Below are 18,747 nucleotides of genomic sequence, written 5' to 3' on the forward strand. Positions count from 1 at the left end.
AGACTGAAAGACATTCTATAGGATACGTGGCCAGTGCACCTCTAGACCAGTATGGTTGTGAAACGCAGGCAGACTGACAAACTGGCACAGACCAGAGGAGACACAACAGTGTGGGCCCCTAGACTGGATCCCAAAACAGTAAGAAGACATAAAAAATGTCTCGTTAAAAGGATATGAAGTCTGGAGTATAGTTAGTAGTTTTTAAAAAGTCAGTTTAATTCACATTAATAAAAGAAAGGATAAAAGCCACAGGAGTATCTCAAAAGATGAAAAAGCACTGACAAAATTCAACACCCATTTCTCACTTAAAAAAAAAATCTCAACAAACTAGATAGAGAAAAGAGCTTCAATCTGATCAAACAAACACAAACCTCCAGTGAACTCCTATTACTTACTTGATGAAACACTGAGCACTTCCCCTACCATCAAGAACCAGGTAAGAATGAATGCCTTCAGTATTTCTAGTCTTTCAAAGAGGTCAAAGAAATGAAAGCACAGATAGAAAATGAGGAATTAAAGTGTGTTTACTAACAGGCAACATGATTATTAAGGTATTAGTTTTCCCCCAGTTTGATGGAAAGATAACAATGTGTTCTCTATCAAAACCCCCATCAGATTTTTAGTAGATATTGGCAAATCAGTTACAGAATTTATATGGAAATTCAAAGTACCTAGAATAGCCAAAACAATCTTGAAAAGAAAGACAAAACTGATTGATTTACACTACCTGCTTTCATGCCACAGTAATCAAGACAGTGTAATATTGGCAAGGGAAAAAAAGAGGCTCCAGAAAGAGACCCAAACTTAAATGGTCAATTAAGTCCCAACATAAGGACTAAGGCAATTCAATGGGAAAGGGAAGGTTTACAACAAATAATGGCGCAACAATCAGATAAACATACAGAAAAAAGTGGAACTCATACACACAACACATAAATATATTAGTTGAGAGAGATCACAAACCTAAACTACAAATAGCTAATACTACAAAGCTTCCAGAAGAAAACATAGGCTAATATCTTTGCAACTCTGGGACAGGCAAAGATTTCTTGGGTCACAGAATTACCTGGTCTTCATCAAAGTAAAATTTTCTGCTCATGAAATACACCTTTAAGAAAATTAAAACATAAGCCACAGGCTCAGAGAAAATATTCACTATACATATAAACATCTGTCTGTCTATAAACATCTACCTGTCTATCTAGGGGCACCTGGGTGGCTAAGTCAATTAAGCGTCTGACTCTTGGTTTCAGATCAGGTCACGATCTTGCGACTGTGGGATCAAGTCCCACGTCGGGACTCTGTGCTCAGTGGGGAGTCTGCTTCAGATTCTCTCTCCCTTTCCCTCTTGTGCTCTCTCTCAAATAAATAAATCAATCTTGAAAAAATTTATCTAGAATACAGTCGATATAGATATATAATATATTCTATGCAGAACATATACACACAATACATATTCTCTATGTGGCATATATACACTATGTATAAGACGTATGGACAAAGATTAAAAAGAACCCTCATTTTTTAAAAAAGACTAAAAATGGACACAAGGAAGATCTGGAAGTGGAATCAGCACATGGAATGGTGCTCAATATCATTAGTTATCAAAGGAACACACAGTAAAACCATAATGACACACCAAGTCAAAGGACTACATGGAAACGACTTACACTATCAAGTGATGGAGAATGGAGATTCTCGGGCAGGACCAAGGGGAATACAAAATGATACAACCACTCTGGTTGTTTGTTACAGAATTAACTTCTACTCTGTCTCTCGGTAATTCCATTTGTAGTTAATACGAAGGAAAACAAAAAGATACATCCATTAAAAGATATATAAAATAATCTTTATAGCTAATTATTCATGACTTTAAAAAAAAAAAAAGGAAACCTGGGTGCCTGGGTGGCTCAGTCAGTTAAGCATCTGCCTTCAGCTCAGGTCATGATCTCAGGGTCCTGGGATCAAGCCCCGCATCGGGCTCCCTGCTCCACGGGAAGCCTGCTTCTCCCTCTCCCACTCCCCCTGCTTGTGGTCCCTCTCTCACTGTGTCTCTCTCTGTCAAATAAATAAAATCTTAAAAAAAATAAAATAAATAGGGCGCCTGGGTGGCTCAGTCGGTTAAGTGACTGCCTTCGGCTCAGGTCATGATCCTGGAGTCCCGGGATCGAGTCCCGCATCGGGCTCCCTGCTCAGCAGGGAGTCTGCTTCTCCCTCTGACCCTCCTCCCTCTCATGCTCTCTGTCTCTCATTCTCTCTCTCGCAAATAAATAAAAATAAATAAAAATAAAATAAAATAAAATAAATAAAAATAAAAAAATAAAAATGAGCAAGGGCGCCTGGATGGCTCAGTCATTAAGCATCTGCCTTCAGCTCAGGTCATGATCTCAGGGTCCTGGGACTGAGCCCCACGTCAGGCTCCCTGCTCAGCGGGAAGTCTGCTTCTCCCTCTACCTCTGCTCCTGCTTGTGCTCTCTCTCTCAGATACCTTTTTTAAAAATATTTTATTTATTTATTTGCCAGAGAGAGAGAAAGCACAAGCAGGGAGAGCAGCAGGCAGAAGGAGAAGCAGGCTCCCCCCTGAGCAAGGAGCCCGATGCAGGACTGGAATCCAGGACCCTGGAATCATGACTTGAGAGCCAAAGGCAGATGCTTAACTGAATGAGTCAACCAGGTGTCCCATAAATAAAGATCTTTAATTAAAAAAAAAAAAAAAAAGGAAACCCAAATATCTATTATCAGGAGAATGAACATGAATGGTATATCCCTAAAATGGAGTGAACTACTCACATACACAACTACTTGGATGAGTCTCAAAAACATTATGTTGAACAAAAAAAGTTAGACACAGAGTAATAATTACATACTACATGATTAGGAAAGACTAGTATCAGGTGACAAATAAGAACACTTTCTACCTCTGAGAAGTCAGGACTGATGAGAAAGAAAGAAGGAACGTGCTGGGGTCACAGAACTGCTTCTGACCAAAAGAAGGGCAGTAACTTGAACAAACACTGAACTGTACACTTCAGATCTGTGCCTATCACTGACTATAAACGGCACCACAATTTAGAAAGTAAATATTTTAAATAGTGCACAGATTTCTTTACACTTCTCTCAGTACTCCTCCTATACATGAAGGAAGTATCTAACATAGGAAGCCTGTTTAAACCACGTGTGAAGACAACAAGCACAACTGGCCCTGGGCATCTTTGTAATTACATCCTTCTCATCTGTGGCGAGTACAGTGATTTCTTTGCTCTAACCAAGCAAGAGCATTAATTAAGTAAGAGGAGTCACCTCAAGTAGGGTTTCCAATTGAAATGACTCCTTGGCTGCACTGTTCCAATGCTGCTAATATGGACTCAGAGCTCCTAGAATGAGGTCATCTGAAGAACCGCACCGTGCACCGTGCCTCCTTCCTCAGCTCTAAGTGCACCCCGGAGCCATGTCCCCTCCAAAAACAGCTCTCTCTCCAGAAGATACTTGATAATGGAAGGCAAGATTACCATTTTTTTAAATAATAACCCACTTGTGCTTTAATATTTTAATGAATACAGTTCAGAGATCAAAGTGTGAAATACCTAGATCTACAAGTCAGACCCAGAGGGCACTTCCAGAAGGCACCCAGGCAAGGGTAACACTGCTTTTCTTTGACTGCTTCACACAAAAAAGAGTTTGTATCTCCAGAGATCACTGGACCTTTTCTCATTCTAAAGTAGCCTATAAACACAGCATTATCAAAGGGTAAAGAGACTATTACCTAAAATACTGAAAGAATAAATTACAGACAAATACCAATGAAATTAATTTTCCAAACTCCAAATCCCACAAACTAATAAGCAGGACACAGACTGGGTTTCCCTGACAGCTGTTCACCACTGGGAACGATCTCGGCAAGACCCAATCCGTACCTTCCCCTTCTCTCCTTTCATGGCTTCTTAAGGGTTCTTTCTTGGATGTCTTCTGCCTGAATCAGCCTCTCACAGGTCTGACCTAGATGTGCTCCAGGCCCTGGAGCAGGCAGAACGCAACCCGCACGCAGCTCTGGTTTCCCCGAACCTGGGGGCAGCGGCTGCCCGGGGCAGTGGTTCGTGACACAGAGCGGTCACGACGAGAGGAACCATCTCTAATTTAACATCTTCTTCAGCTCTGTCTTGGTTCCTTGTCCTGGTTCCTTCTACAACTGGAGAATCTGGGTAAAGAATTCTCTGTACTATTCTTCTATATTATTCTTCTATCTTTTCTCTAAGTTTCAAATTATTTCAAACTAGTAAGAGACAGAAAGCACAAAAAGAAAAATCAAATTTAGCTTGTTAGGGAGGAGAAAGGGTATGTCCTGGAAAGTGCGCACAGCGCACACGCTCAAATACTCTGCGTCACAGCACCGTGTTAGGAAAAAGTTAAGAGTAAATAAAATGTTCTGTATACCGAGTTTCTAAAGCACTGGCAAAAGTACCTAAGCCACTGAAATACCACTTTTCATGATCTTTTTGGAATAAAGAGGGGGGAAAGTTATTACGGAAAATAACTGAGAAAAGAAACATTAATAAGAAAGAAGTTTTTAGGGGAGCCTGCGTGGCTCAGGTCATGACCCCAGGGCCCTGGGATGGAGCCCCGCATCGGGCTCCCTGCTTGGCGGGAAGCCTGCTTCTCCCTCTCCCTGCCGCTCTGCCTACTTGTGCTCTCTCTCGGTCTGTCAAATAAGTAAAAAATCTTAAAAAAAAAAAAAAAGAAAGAAAGAAAGAAGAAACCGTTTTTAAACCAACAAATCCTAAAGCTATAGAATGATTTTATGGCTTACATGCTTGGCCCACCAGACAAGTTCTAAGGTTGGAAAACTGAATTTATTAAGCCCTATGCCTCGTACCACCTCCACTCATCCAAACGACATCTATTTTCCAGACCAGCCCACAGGTCACCTCTTCCACAAAGCCTCAACGTCTTCCCACCCACTTTCCCTAATGGGCTCTGAGACCCACTCCCAACCGGACGGCCCCTCCGTCAGCCCCTGAAGCAGGGATTGGAGCCTCTGCTGGCAAGCTTCACTTCCAGGCTTATGTCACAGGGGGCCAAGCTTCTCAACCATCCTCCTTTAACACCTAAGACAGCACCTAAATACAGGAACCTGGAAGTATTTTTGTAATGATGGTCATAACTAACAAACAGTAACTAATTTAAAATGATCACAGCACTCCTTTCAAAGCACTAACACATACATCACATTTTTTAAAGATTTCTACCCACGCCCCCATAAAACACTGAAGACATTCTAACACTTAAAGGGCAAACAGCTATGTGGAAATCACAGCTCACCAGAACTCACTGCCCAAAGACTCTAGAAAGCTCAGGCTTTTTACTGCACTCATAGTACAAAGAAGAGATGTTATCAACTTTTCACTAATGCTAAAAAAAAATGCTCATTTTAAATCTGGAAGGAAAAAAAAAAAAACACCAAAATTTTGGACTCTTTTTAAAAGACGAACAAATACCTCTTCAGTTTCAGGAGCAACCTGTGGGTCAGTAATCTCATCTAATTCATCTTCAGCAACACAGTCTTCCTGCTCTTGCAGCCCTTGTTGCCCACAAGCCTGCAAGTATTCTTCATCCTAACAGCCATTAAAGAGAAAATAAGTCTTCCTCATATAGCTTTGGGTTTTTGAAAGCACTTTTCATCTTCACGACTCATGCTTCATTATTTTAGCAAATTTGACTATGGCAATTACCCGACGAAGCAGAAAGCATGAAGCACGCGCATCGAATGTGGCCTCCCCTATGTTAATGAGGACAGAGTGCAGTATGCTGGCCCCATCGCTAAGGTTAGTGACACAGCTCTGCTTCAGCCCCCAAGCGCCCTGATAAATAGCTCTTCTTAGAATCAGCACTAAGGAAAAGCAATCTTCAAACGAATGTGCGTGTGCTCGCATAGTGCAGCTCAGCAGCAGGAAGGGGAGCCGAAATCACACCCAACGTGCACCATTTTTACAGCAATAGAAGGTAACAAAAGTATAAGCCATTCAACTCAACACAGGAGCTTTATTAAAAATCACGTTAGAATTTGCTTCTCCATCAGCCCATCCCTGAATTAGAGGGGTGATTCCAGGTTTGTATGAAATGTAAGGGGCATGTCAGCAGGCAGACAGCCCTTGAAGGGCATATGGGAGGAAGCAGACAAGGTGGCTAGAAATAACTTCAAGAGAAGGAAGGGCTCCTACAGATACTACTATCAAGTAACAAGAACATCGGGTCCTACGCGGGGGAGCTGAGCTTGCCAGCAAATCCACTCACGGGCTGAAACGAACACTGGTTGGTTACAAGACAACCAACCAAGAGTGAGCATGTACACAACCTGAGCAAACTACTGTGGGGGACACAGAAGCCACACCTACAACCCCAAAGAAACCAGCTGTATTCAAGGTGACAAACTATCGTAGGTCCCACAAATGTCTCTCAAGGCTATGTGAACACACTGTATCTCACTCTCCAGAAGAAACCTCCCCATCAAAAAGAGAAACTATCACTACCCACAATTCACTGACAGCAGAACTGCCGGATTTCAAATAAGGCCAGACGATGCTAATCAAAATTTTCAGCTAATATACAATGGAGAATAGTTATGCCACTGGATCCTCCCCAAGAAACAAAAATCTGCTACCCTTTACATAAGTTACCCATCTGAAACTGTTTTTACAGAACAATCTTTTATGAAATCTCAATCTACGGTAATTTTTAAAACCCCGAAAAGACTGTGCTTAAAAGTATACATCACCCAACAAATTTCTCATATTTTGCCAAATAATAAGGATCATCTCTTAATATAAAAGTACAAGTTTTTAAATCAAATCCCAATTCACTCTCAAGAACAGGACTGGCGAAATTCACAAAACCCAAGGAAGGTCTTACTTTTGAGTATAACAGGAAAGAACATGGAGTTCGACTACCAACTTCTAAATGTGGACCTCAGCTTCTTCATATGCAGAAGTGTCCCTTCCAATTGTAAAATTCAGTGGCTTTATGACTCCATTCTTAGTTATATGCAAAATCCATCCATGGGATTTTAATAGTGAGCCCCAACTGACAGAATGTGCTCATGCTCCAGCATGTCACCGAGCTGGATTCTAGCTTTAGAGGACAAGTTAACAATTCCTAACTAGGACATGAAACACAGTGAAATAAACCATCTGATAAACTAAAATGCCACTGGGACACACAGGCACACAATCCACTGGTTCGCTTGGTCGGCTACTCATGAATAATTCCCTCATGGTGCACCAGGGGCAGCCTGCGAAGGCAGGGAGCCTCCCTGGCTCCGGAGCTGGAGCCGGGTGCCAGACGAAGGCCAGCTCTCTCCTCCGTCCAAAGAAAAGGTAATGGCACACTCCACCATGCTAACTATGAAGAAACCAACAACCCGAAAGAAACAAGGAAGAGAGAAAAGAGTGGTCATGGCTATGAAGCTACACGTGCTGAGGTGAGCGGACACGGCTCACAGGACACTCGCCTCACCTTTCAAGTTTACAGCTCCCTGTGAAAATATCAGGGCACTTTCAGAAATTCTAAGCAAAACTGTTTTAAGACTTCTTCTTAATTTTGAAAAAAAAAATTCATTCTGACGTGGAAAAGTACTGTAAGTATACTGAACTGCCACACTGTTTTTCTTTTTGATACCGGACTCTGATCTGAGACCTTAAGATGTCAGGTAACTAAGTTGGATTTTTTACAAGCAGGAGCCTAAATGTAACCTCTACTTTGACCACGGAACACAAGAGAGGGAAAGTCCTGACTTAGGAGAATTCTCTCCTCAACAAATTCGGCCACAAGGCCACAGTGAGAAACACGTCCTCTGCGGCACCCTAGTGCCGTCAAGCAAGCACTTTCCACACTTATCTGTTCCACTCCAGAAGGCAGGGGCCATGCCTCATGTCTCATGTTTTAGCGAAACTGGTGCCCCTGGTGCCTGGACAACAGTAAAGATGTGCCGAACTGATGAATTTACAAGGGAAATGGACCCACATACGATTAACCAATCATCTTCTCTTACCGATGAACGAGAGAAATAATAAAATGCTCTAACCAGGGAATAACTAGGTACATTTTTAAAAGATCTTGGCTTAATCTTTAAGAAAATTTTAAATTTATAATATCCCACTTTCAGACAGTATACAAACACACCAACCAGCAGAGAACCTGTCCACACCAGTGAAGGATTTACTACCAAAACAAAATTACCATTATCCAATGAACAAGTAGCCATGATGCCTTTTACATGATTCTACTTACCAAAACGACACACATTTTTTCATTACTGTATCTAGTAAAGAGAAAACATTCAAAACGAATCAAATCTTAAAAATAACTACTGAGATAAACACAATTATGATTAGAACTAAATATTCTAAGGTTCCTCATAAACGATCCCTTTCAAAATTACTCCCATTTATATGTATGTATGACCAATGACCAAAATTCAGACTTTGAATTTTTTCCTCAAAAGCAAGCTTCCTCTGAATAAAAACATTAAGAGATTAAAGGCAAAGCTAAGAGCCCCAACTCTGCACGCCTCCACCCAGCCCTGGCGGGCCAGCTGACAATGCACCCCAGTGGAGCGACAGTATCATGAAAACCCTAAGATTCTACTGACGAATATCATGTCCTTCACACACAAATTTCATTAAGTGCTTATTTTAAAAACAAGTATCTTCTAATGATGAATCAGTAAGACAAATGAGCAATCTTTCACTAGTACCGTTTGCTTTCTTGACAGTTCAACTTTAAAAATAGCTACCTATCAAAACCATCTTTCTGAAACAGAAATCAGCACAATCTTTGCTTCCTGATTACAGATAACAAATTATGTGTGACATTTCCAAAACTAACTTCCAATCTCTTTATTCATGTTTAGACAGTTCTCGGTTACAAAAAAGGATGAATGAACAGGACATCAATCACTCTGGAATACCAGCACCTTAAAGATGTCTTTAGCAGGTCAATAATCTTTTCACCTTGGAAGGACTTTATCAGATCTTGTCTAAAGCCTGGATAAAAGCTCTGCATTAAGTACTTCTAACAATTGACAGTGTATCTCCACCACACAAAGCTGTTTTCTTCCTTAAGGTGCAATCCTCAAGGTCACGATTCTGTGCAGCCTTCCAGAATGACAAAGGGGCATTACCTCCAGCCAAACAAGCTGTCAACACAAACTTTGTCATAGCTCAGATAAAGAAACTGGCAGACAGTGATAATAAGGTCTAATTTCCCTCCCTCCCGAGGGAGGGAAATAGATTTCAAATCAGTCTAGAAACCTGTGCCCAGGCAGCCATGTTATCTTCGGCCATACAAAGGAAAAGACTCACTGTGAACTCATCTAAAGGCTCATTGATCTCGATGTCTAACACTTCATCATTGTACAGCTGCTCCTCCTCGGGCTCCTCCACATACTCCATGTGGTCCTCCGTCAGCTCAGCATCATGGCCTTCATACTGTCCTTCTTCTGGGTACTCGTGAGCATACAATTCAGATCCGTCGGGTTTGTGGTAAACAAGTTCCTCCTCCCCTTGCTCATACTCAGACTCCTGTTCTCCGGATTGGTCATTAGTGTTGTCAGAGAGTTCAAATGACGTGACCATGCCAGATGTGGTATTTAAACTAATCGTGACACCCTGAGAACTACGAGAACAAAAACACAAAGAAAGGTGCCCAATTAGAATCAAGCTCGAAATTAAATCACTACCTAAACAACTGTTACAAAGATGTAGACCACGACGGGTGAAAAGTTGTTCCAGTGACTAATAAACGCACACTACTCCACTGGTGACCGAGAGCAGAGCTCAGCGTGCCGTACTGAGCCTGCACCCCATGCTCCTAACGCAGACAGCACCCGCACTGTCACCAGATGCAGGTTATTTGCCCAAAAGAATCAGGTCAACCAGATGGGGAAACAAGTCTGACTGGCAAAACTCCAGGACTGAAAACAGACTATATTTCATTCTAACTTCCAGAACGAAAAGGGTGGTATCTGTTTTCCAAGATTCCAAAGTAAAAACAGGTGTATTATTCCATAAACAGAAAATCAGAGATCGAATTTTAGAACAATTCGTTCTTTTTAAATCTATGATGCAAATTATAAACTCCTTTTTAAAAAAATCAAAATATTAAAAATGTGTGTGAAAAGACATTTCAATATTCAAATAAATAAAATTTGTACTAATCACCAATTTCAAAAAAATTAGTTTATAATTTCTGAGTAAAATACCAAAGAGGGTTTTAAAACCGCAAAAAAAAAAAAAAAAAATTTTATTCCACCCACTGAATCACAACAGCTACACACCCAACAGTAAACCGCAAGATAACAACACTTACAGTGCAAGATTTTGTAGAAAAACCTTAAGTGCGCACATATCAATTAGGTTATCTAATCCTAACAAGAAACCTGAATACACCACACAGATTTGAAGACATTACTTGGCTAAAAACTCCAAATTGCCTTATTTTGAGGGCAAACAACTCAAAAGATCAAAATATAATAATGATGTCAAAGAATGGAACTGGGAAACTTGAATAACTGGGAGAAAAAACTAACTTAAAGCTGTATTTCTATCCATAAAAATTACTTTAAGTTAGAACACCTGTTCAATAATAAATGGCTTATATTTATTAACCTCATTTATAACCGAGAGAGGTCTCTCTGAATTTTCACTTTAGGTTTCCTCATAACATTGAAAAAATTACTCCACCTACCAGAGGGTACTAAATACCTCTTCTTCCCCTTACAATGGAGCTTACTAGTCAACAACAAAAAGACATTCATGACTGCTGCGGACTGGTTATTAGTGTCCCCCAAAAGTCATCCTGTTGAATCCATAACACACCCAGTGTGATGGTGCCCAGAGGTGGGACCTTTGGGAGATGACTGTAAAGGTCATAATGCTGGAGTCCCATTGATGGGATTAGTGCCTTTACAGAGAGGGCCCCAGAGAGCTCCCTCACCCTTCAACCCTGTGAAGACCTAGCAAGACAGCGCCATCTATGAACTAGAAAGTAGAAACTGACCATGCTGATGCCTTAACCTTGGACTTCCTAGCCCCAAGAACTGTGACAAATAAATTTCTGTTATGAACTACCCAGTTCATAATGTTTTGTTAAAACAGCTGAAAAAGACTAAAGTAACTATGTTCACTAAACAATTACATTCAGATAGTCAACTTGAGTCTAAGGTACAGTCCAGGGACGCCTGGGTGGCTCAGTCGGTTAAGCGTCTGTGTTCGGCTCAGGTCATGATCTCAACGGTCCTGGGATCAAGCCCCGCGTAGGGCTCCCTGCTCAGCAGGGAGTCTGCTTCTCCTTCTGCCTCTTCACCCCCAGTCCTCAGGCTCACTTTCTCTCTCAAATAAATAAAATCTTAAAAAAATAAAAATTAAGTACAGTCCAAAGGAATTTCCAAAATGGCAATTCACTAAACAGATTACATATCAATAAGAAGTCTAAAGTAAAAACAAAAGCAGCAACATCAAACTGCAGCCGACAGTAATAAGAGCCTAAGGCCATTGCCCCCATCCAAATAAAGGAATTCTTCAAAAGAGCAATACATACCTTTACTGAGTTTTCATCACCTGCATTCAACAGAACTTAGAGAGGTCATCAAATGCAAGACCAATACCTATTTACACAAAAATATATATGGCTTCCACATAAGAGAGTTATATTAATATCCTGTTCAAAATAAAATCATGTTGAAGAAATAACATCACATTATCAATTATATTCCATTGTAATTATAAATTACAGTTACTAACAATTTAAAGAAAATTTTTAATGAGCTAATAATGAATACCTGAAATTTTCTTCATCCTCATTATCACTCTGTAAAAGATCATCATTCAGCTCTTCATCTGACAAATCCGACTGATTCTAATTAAAATAAGAGATCTAATTAATGCATGCCACTTCCACAAAAAGACTTGTTACAAATGTGCAAAATTACGTTGACTGAATTATTTCTAACCTTGTTATTAAAGCATGTGCCATTCAGTAAGCTATCTCACTTTGATACGACCAGTTGACAATTGAGAAATTCCACATATGGTGTACTTGTGACCCCAGAAATTTTCAGATGCAGAGTCAGGTAATAAGTATAGAAACAACAGGCTTAATGATCACATTTATTCTAAATCTAACAAAAAAGGAAAAAGGAAGAGTCCTTTAGCAGTATCCTACAAACATTTTTCCCTATCATACACAAAAAAAAGAATGGTATCCTTAAGATTTGACTAAATTTGACTTCACTCATATGTGGAATTTAAGAAACAGAGTAAGAAAAATGAAAAAAATAAGAGGCAAATCAAGAAAGAGACTCTTCACTCTAGAGAACAAACTGACACTTACCAGAGGGGGAGAGGGTGGGGGATGGGTGAGATGGGTGATGGGGGTTAAGGAGGGCACTTCTTGTGATGAGCACTGGGTGGTGTAAGGAAGTGATGAATCACTACATTGTACACCTGAAACTAACATTACACCGTATGTTAACTAACAGGAATTAAAATAAAAACTTAAAAAAAAAGATTTGACTAATTTTAACACTGTTAGTATCCAAAATCTGAAGACTTTTTAAACAAAAAAAGAAGAATTTTCTAAATAAGCCGATTTTAGCGGCGCCCAGGTGGCTCAGTCCATCAAGCATCTGCCTCCAGCTCAGGTCATGATCCGAGGGTCCTTGGGATTGAGCCCCACATCAGGTTCCCTGCTCAGTGGGGAGTCTGCTTCTCCCTCTGCCCTCTGTTCCTCCTTCCCGCTCATGTTCTCTATCTTGTGGTGCTATCTCTCTCTCTCAAATAAATAGACAAATAAAATCTTAAAAAAAAAAAAGGAAGAAGCAGATTTTAGATAAGTAGATGGCCAAATTGAAATGGTAAGGGACTAAAACAAAACTTGAGTTTATTAATAGAGATGACACATGAAAATAAACATGCCTGGCTCAGGCCCTCACCCCTGCTCTCGACAGGCCTGTGCATTCATCGCACCAGTAGGCAGAGGAAGCCTAGTGATTTTGTCAACTGCTCAACTTTCCACAGTTCCAGGTTTTGTTAAGTTAAATATATACAAGTATTGTACACTTACACTGGGGGGGGGGGGGGGGCCTTCACATTTTCCTCCCCTATTCAAATTTTTTTCATGGTATACATAAATTACCACACCCCCTCCAAAAGAAGCCCCATGAACACACACATATTAGGAAAAAAGTAAAGATAGAAAAAGGAAAAAGAGAAAGACTTGATTTTCTACTTAAAGATGAAACAAACAAGCAGTCTTTTCCTAGCATTTTATAGCTTATAAAAATAGGTTTCTCAAACTTATCTATTCATTCTTCATTATAGTATTTTTGATACAAGCCAAAAAAATATGAACCTTACTAGTTCTTACTGGTCTCAAGGGTCTCTACTTAATGGCTGACAGTATAAGATAAAAATAAAATAACATGGGGTGCCTGGGTGACTCAGCCAGTTAAGCATCCGACTCTTGATCTCAGCTCAGGTCTTGATCTCAGGGTCACTGAGTTCAAGCCCCAAAACTAGTAATAATAATAACATAACATAACACAGACCATGTAGTTTTCTTGAAGAAGGGAGAACAGATCTGTATGAAAAAGAAACAGACTGCTTAATAGGGCCAAAATAAAGTTTTGCTTAGTTGCCCACATAATCTGTCCTCTACTAAAGGAGATGAGCCAGGCCTGCCTAAATTTAGCTGTCCAATTTATTAAATAAAACCACAGGAAATCTTTAAAAATCTTTAAAAATTAATAATTCAATGAAAGCCAAATTTCATTAGAGGCTGCTTGAGTTTTAAATTTTTAAGTATTTGTCAAAAATTACTGAGCAAATAAATAACCAAACAAACAGAAAGGAATGTACTACGTTGTGGTGGGCCCTTATGGTAATCAGATCCTACTTCTGCATTCTAAAGATTCAACTTCCCATACGGATTCTGAATGTGATGAGTAATATACACAGGAGGCAACTGATCAAGATACCCACTTAGCTGATAAAGCGGAGGTGGAGAGCTAGACTCAATCTCTGAGACAAAAACTGATTTTCAACCACAGCCCAAAGAATTGAACTGTTTCCTCAGGTAAGGGTGGAGTCACTAGGGAGGATTCTGTTCTGGGTGGTCTGCAGGAAAGTAGAGCAAGCACAACCCCAGAGAGGAAGAGAAAGTGGCAATGAATGCTAGCAAAATCCTTTCTCCCAACCTTACCAGAGGAAGAGGTCATTCCTCTCCTGGGGAGAGAGACAAGTATGAAAGAAAAAGAATGCTTCTCCGGGACTCCCCAGAAGATGGACCAGCTATGGGAACATCTGAAACTGGCGTAGCACAGAGCACCTGTCCAGCACTAGCTGCTGAAGTCAAACAGAGAAACTGAAGGGGGGTCACGTGCTGGCAGGCGACCAGCACCTCAGGCTTCCCCCAATTTCTCAAGGCTCTGGCTGGGTCATGCCAGCATGCTTCATCTTGAGTTTGCAACCTCTCATTTTTAACCTATATTTAAACATTTCCCTCTCACAACCTCCCTTCTTGACCCGACGACCGTGTCCTTGACTGCCCCGTTGGTCTGATGATGTCACCATACCCAGTGCGTGGCTGTGCGGCCCTCTGGCCCCCCAGCCTAGGAGCCTCTCTCCAGACAAAGCTGAGTCTCCGTACATTTCAGGGGACACAAGTGGGGAAAGACAGTGGGCAGGCAAGAGTACCCATAAGAATAAATGAGCTAGTAAATACGCGACAAAATATTCAATCTCACTAGAAACCAAATAAGTACAAGGTAAACTAACCAAAAATCATTTTTCATCTATCTCACAGACAAAGATTTTTAAAAGAGAAGTGGTCTCAAACCTGGGGGACTGGGAAGGTGAAAGGCTTGGTTCATACACCTGCTGCTCAACTGATAAAATACTGCTGGAAAGCAACTGGACAACAGGAGACAAGAGTCTTAAATGTTTACACCCTTAGGCCAGAAGTTCTCCTTCATGGAAATTTGCTAAGAAAAGAATTTCAAAAGCATAATAACATTTGTACATTAAAATAGCATCATAATGTCTGAAATTCACTTCAAAATACTTCAGGAAGAGGAGTGGGCAGAGATAAGGCAAAACTGCCTTTAACTGAAAGCTGCTGAAGCAGAGTGACAAATGCATGAGGGTGACAGTCACTCTGCTCTCTTCTTTTATATATGCTTAAAATTTTCCGTAAGAAGTTCTTTTAAAAAAAAAAAGTTACAGCACAGGGACCTGGGTGGCTCAGGCAGTTAAGTGTCTGACTCTTGATCTCAGCTTGGGTCCTGATCTCAGGGACATAAGTTCAAGCCCCTCATCATCCACGCTGGGCATGGAGCCTACTTTAAAAAAAAAAATTTTTTTTTTTAAATAAAAATAAGTCATAGCAATGAGCTGGATACAACCTCAGTGAATACAGGAATGGCTAGGTATACTATAATATACACAAACTGAAATATTATGTAGCCATTATAAAATATCTTAAGAAACATTTCATGAGGGGCGCCTAGGTGGCTCACTCCGTTAAGCGTCTGCCTTCAGCTCAGGTCATGATCCCAGGGTCCTGGGATCGAGCCCCATGTCGGGCTCCCTGCCCAGCGGGGAGTCTGCTTCTCCCTCTGTTTCTGCCTGCCGCTCCCCCTGCTTGTGCTCACTCGCTCTCTCTCAATCTGACAAATAAATAAAATCTTAAAAATAAAAAAAAAGAGTATTTCATGACAACAGGAAAATGCCAACAATACAATGCTAAATTAAAAAGCAGTGTTTTTGGGGGGTTTTTTTGTTTTTTTTTTTAAAGATTTTATTTATTTACTTGAGACAGAGAGAATGAGAGGGAGGAGGGTCAGAGGGAGAAGCAGACTCCCTGCCGAGCAGGGAGCCCGATGTGGGACTCAATCCCGGGACTCCAGGATCATGACTTGAGCCGAAGGCAGTCGCTTAACCGACTGAGCCACCCAGGCGCCCAAAAAGCAGTGTTTTTTATATATAACATTTAAATTATACTCTAAAACATATGAAAAAAGAATATAAGGATATATGGTAAAATGTCAGTCATGAGGGCTTATATCTGTTTTTTTCATTATTTCTCTTTTGATATATCTGAGCTCTTTAATTCCTACAAGGTATAGCGTTAGGAAGGAAGAGAAGAGGAAAGGAGAGGGGGGGTATATACACTGTTCCCAAGCAGACAAACTTCCCAACTGGCCAAGGTGGGTGAGGGCCCTGCCACCAAGACAGAGGCAGCAGCAGGCTGCCGCGCCCCCGTCCCATGGGAAAGGAGGCCAAGTCACACCAATCAACTGGTCCAGTAAGAGAAAGTGACACTACACCCCCAGAAGAGTCAGCATTACTATCCAAACCAAACTGCTTTTCCACCTTTACTGGTAAGAGACCTGACCAAAGCTTTCACAAGATGGGGACAAATGTCCACCAAAAGGAATTACTAGGACTGGTGGAACATCCTGATAGAGACACGGGGCAAACTATGCTGCCCCAGGCTTGCCCAAGGATAGAAATCCAACTTACATAAAAAATATCTTACTACATTTAAACATTTTAACATCTAACTGGTATTCTTCACTAAAGTGTCTTAAATAATTCCAAAGGAAAAAAACGTGTTTACATTAGAGTAGTGAACTCCCAGGTACAGTGAGAGCACCTCAAGGATGTGCAAAGTAATTACCACTGAGTCACCAAGAAACCACTACCACTTTCCCCCTGTGGCCATGACACAGGAAGGACTAGCCCTGCACCCCAACCACATGACACATGCAGGGCACCCTGAAGCCAGAGAGTGAGCCCCTCAAACGAGGAAAGGCTGAGGGGCCATCTCGAAGGTTTTTCACTTTCAGTATTTTGCTGCGTCCCCATGTACTTACATGAGATCAAGTGGATCTACAGGGAACTAAATTAATTCCTACTGAGAGTTACAGGTGATGAGAGCCACTTAAAGGAGGAAAGGCTGAGGCAGGCTGAGGCCAGGCCGCCTGAGGGCCAGTGATGCAGGAAGAAGCAAGACAGAGAAGGAAAGTGGCTTCACCAGAATCCCGTAACAAATTCAAGTATTAGCAAAAAAGCTAATGATGCAACGGAGTAAGCTACAGGAAAATGGCAACACTGGTACTTCTCCCACTACAAGATCTTCATTAGCCTTATTATAAATGATATTAAAAGGACAACATGATCAGGTCTACTAAATCAGACAAATGATGTGACCTCATCACCTGAAAGTACAGTGAGCTTATATATAGCAACTGTGGACGGTAAGAAGCCACCACAATCTCAAGACTTTAAAAAACTAAGCATAAAAAAACTACCTTGATATTTACTAAGAACAGCAAGTGTTTTTAAACTGTTAATAAATAAAATAAAAATTCACTATTTCACTTTAATCTTTGGATTTGTATTTCTATTTTTCATGTATGTTTTATAACGTTATTGGTAGAGTAACATAAACATACACATACATTATATATAGATATACACATATCAGAGTTAATTACTGCAAAGTTTTGTTTAATCAAAAGGGTTTAGAGAAACCTATATTAGGGGTTAGACTAGTATTCTCACTTATCTGAATGTGTGTTACATTTGAGTACAGCTATCTCTGAGCTTATCTCCAGACTTTCAAAAAGGGAATGCAAACTATTAGCCTCCAAATGTTAGTTTTCTTGTGAGTGGCGGTTTTATGTTACTGCTTTCACAAACTCAGCACCTGCTGGAGTGCATCAGACTGAGTGAGAACTAAAATATTTGCATCAAAGGACTGATCACTTAGATAGTAGAAGTTACTGGAGAACTTACTAACAGACTAAACAGTCAGCTCTCTGTGCATTTAAAAGATAATTCAATTCACAACATTGCAATCTGCACCCAAACTTCCAGTACCACATCCCATTCATGAGATATATTCCTGTATGTTCAGTACAATGAAGCAGCTGGAGGGTGGTTTCAGGAAGACCTCAATTTCTTACCTTTTTGCCAGACAGCAAATCTTCTCCAAGTAAGTCATCTTCAAGTTCACTGGGGATAAAGAAAAACAGGCATGCCAATGCATTATTCCTACAACACTGGAAAGTCTGCAGATCACTGGGAAATCTCCCCCGGACTTCAGGGTTTGGCTACTTTCCTGTTTAGTTTGCTATGCTTCCCTTTTTCTTTATTAATAATGAGAATGTAGTCAACTATATAGGGAATATGTGGTCTTTTAAGTGTGGGAGGCTCTGTGAGAGGAGGTGGTTCTCACTAGACTTCTGATCTCAGTTTTCCACCTCAATATGAGATCTTTATTTCTTTGGACCTGTTCAGTAATCATTAAAAGAAGAAACTACAATAGGTAACATCTATGCTTTCTCCTGCCTTGCAAAACCTATCATGAAATAGGAAAAGATATCCAACATCATTAACTACGAAAGTTAAAACTAAAACCACTGAGAGACCATTTGACACTCATCAAAATGCAAAACCTGAAAAGATGAAAAACACAAGGCTGATGAGAGCATCCAAGTAAATCATCGTGACTAAGAGAATTATCTTTGTAAAAGATGGACGTCCTAGCAGTCTGAAATTTTTTTTGTCAGCATGCTTATGTTCTGAAGTGATCAGGAGCAGATTATGTCACAATTAAATTCAAAACCTTTACCAGATCAAAAAGCTAAAGAAATTTCCCGCTGTGTGTGTGTGTGTGTGTGTGTGTGTGTAT

General features: G+C 40.5%; 1 protein-coding gene across 14 annotated transcripts in view; it reads right to left on the reverse strand.

The window, feature by feature from the left end:
• Window positions 1-18,747, reverse strand: part of RBM33 (RNA binding motif protein 33) — a 127,359-nt gene that overhangs the window by 82,179 nt on the left and 26,433 nt on the right. For 10 of the 14 annotated variants that reach the window (XM_064575679.1, XM_064575677.1, XM_064575676.1 and 7 more), the window contains 4 exons: window positions 18,020-18,068; window positions 11,831-11,907; window positions 9,354-9,666; window positions 5,493-5,609 (listed from right to left, as the gene is read on the reverse strand). In XM_064575679.1, the coding sequence (XP_064431749.1) occupies window positions 5,493-5,609; window positions 9,354-9,666; window positions 11,831-11,907; window positions 18,020-18,068 (556 nt within the window). Of the gene's footprint in view, window positions 1-5,492; window positions 5,610-9,353; window positions 9,667-11,187; window positions 11,398-11,589; window positions 11,657-11,830; window positions 11,908-18,019; window positions 18,069-18,747 lie in introns of all 14 variants that reach the window. The other 4 variants (XM_064575671.1, XM_045863988.3, XM_064575675.1 and 1 more) reach the window with 3 other exon arrangements.

This window comes from Mirounga angustirostris, unplaced genomic scaffold, assembly GCF_029215605.1.
Source record: "Mirounga angustirostris isolate CCGP_5_RB_7025 unplaced genomic scaffold, mMirAng1.0.hap1 SCAF_12, whole genome shotgun sequence".
NCBI classification, from domain to species: domain Eukaryota; kingdom Metazoa; phylum Chordata; class Mammalia; order Carnivora; family Phocidae; genus Mirounga; species Mirounga angustirostris.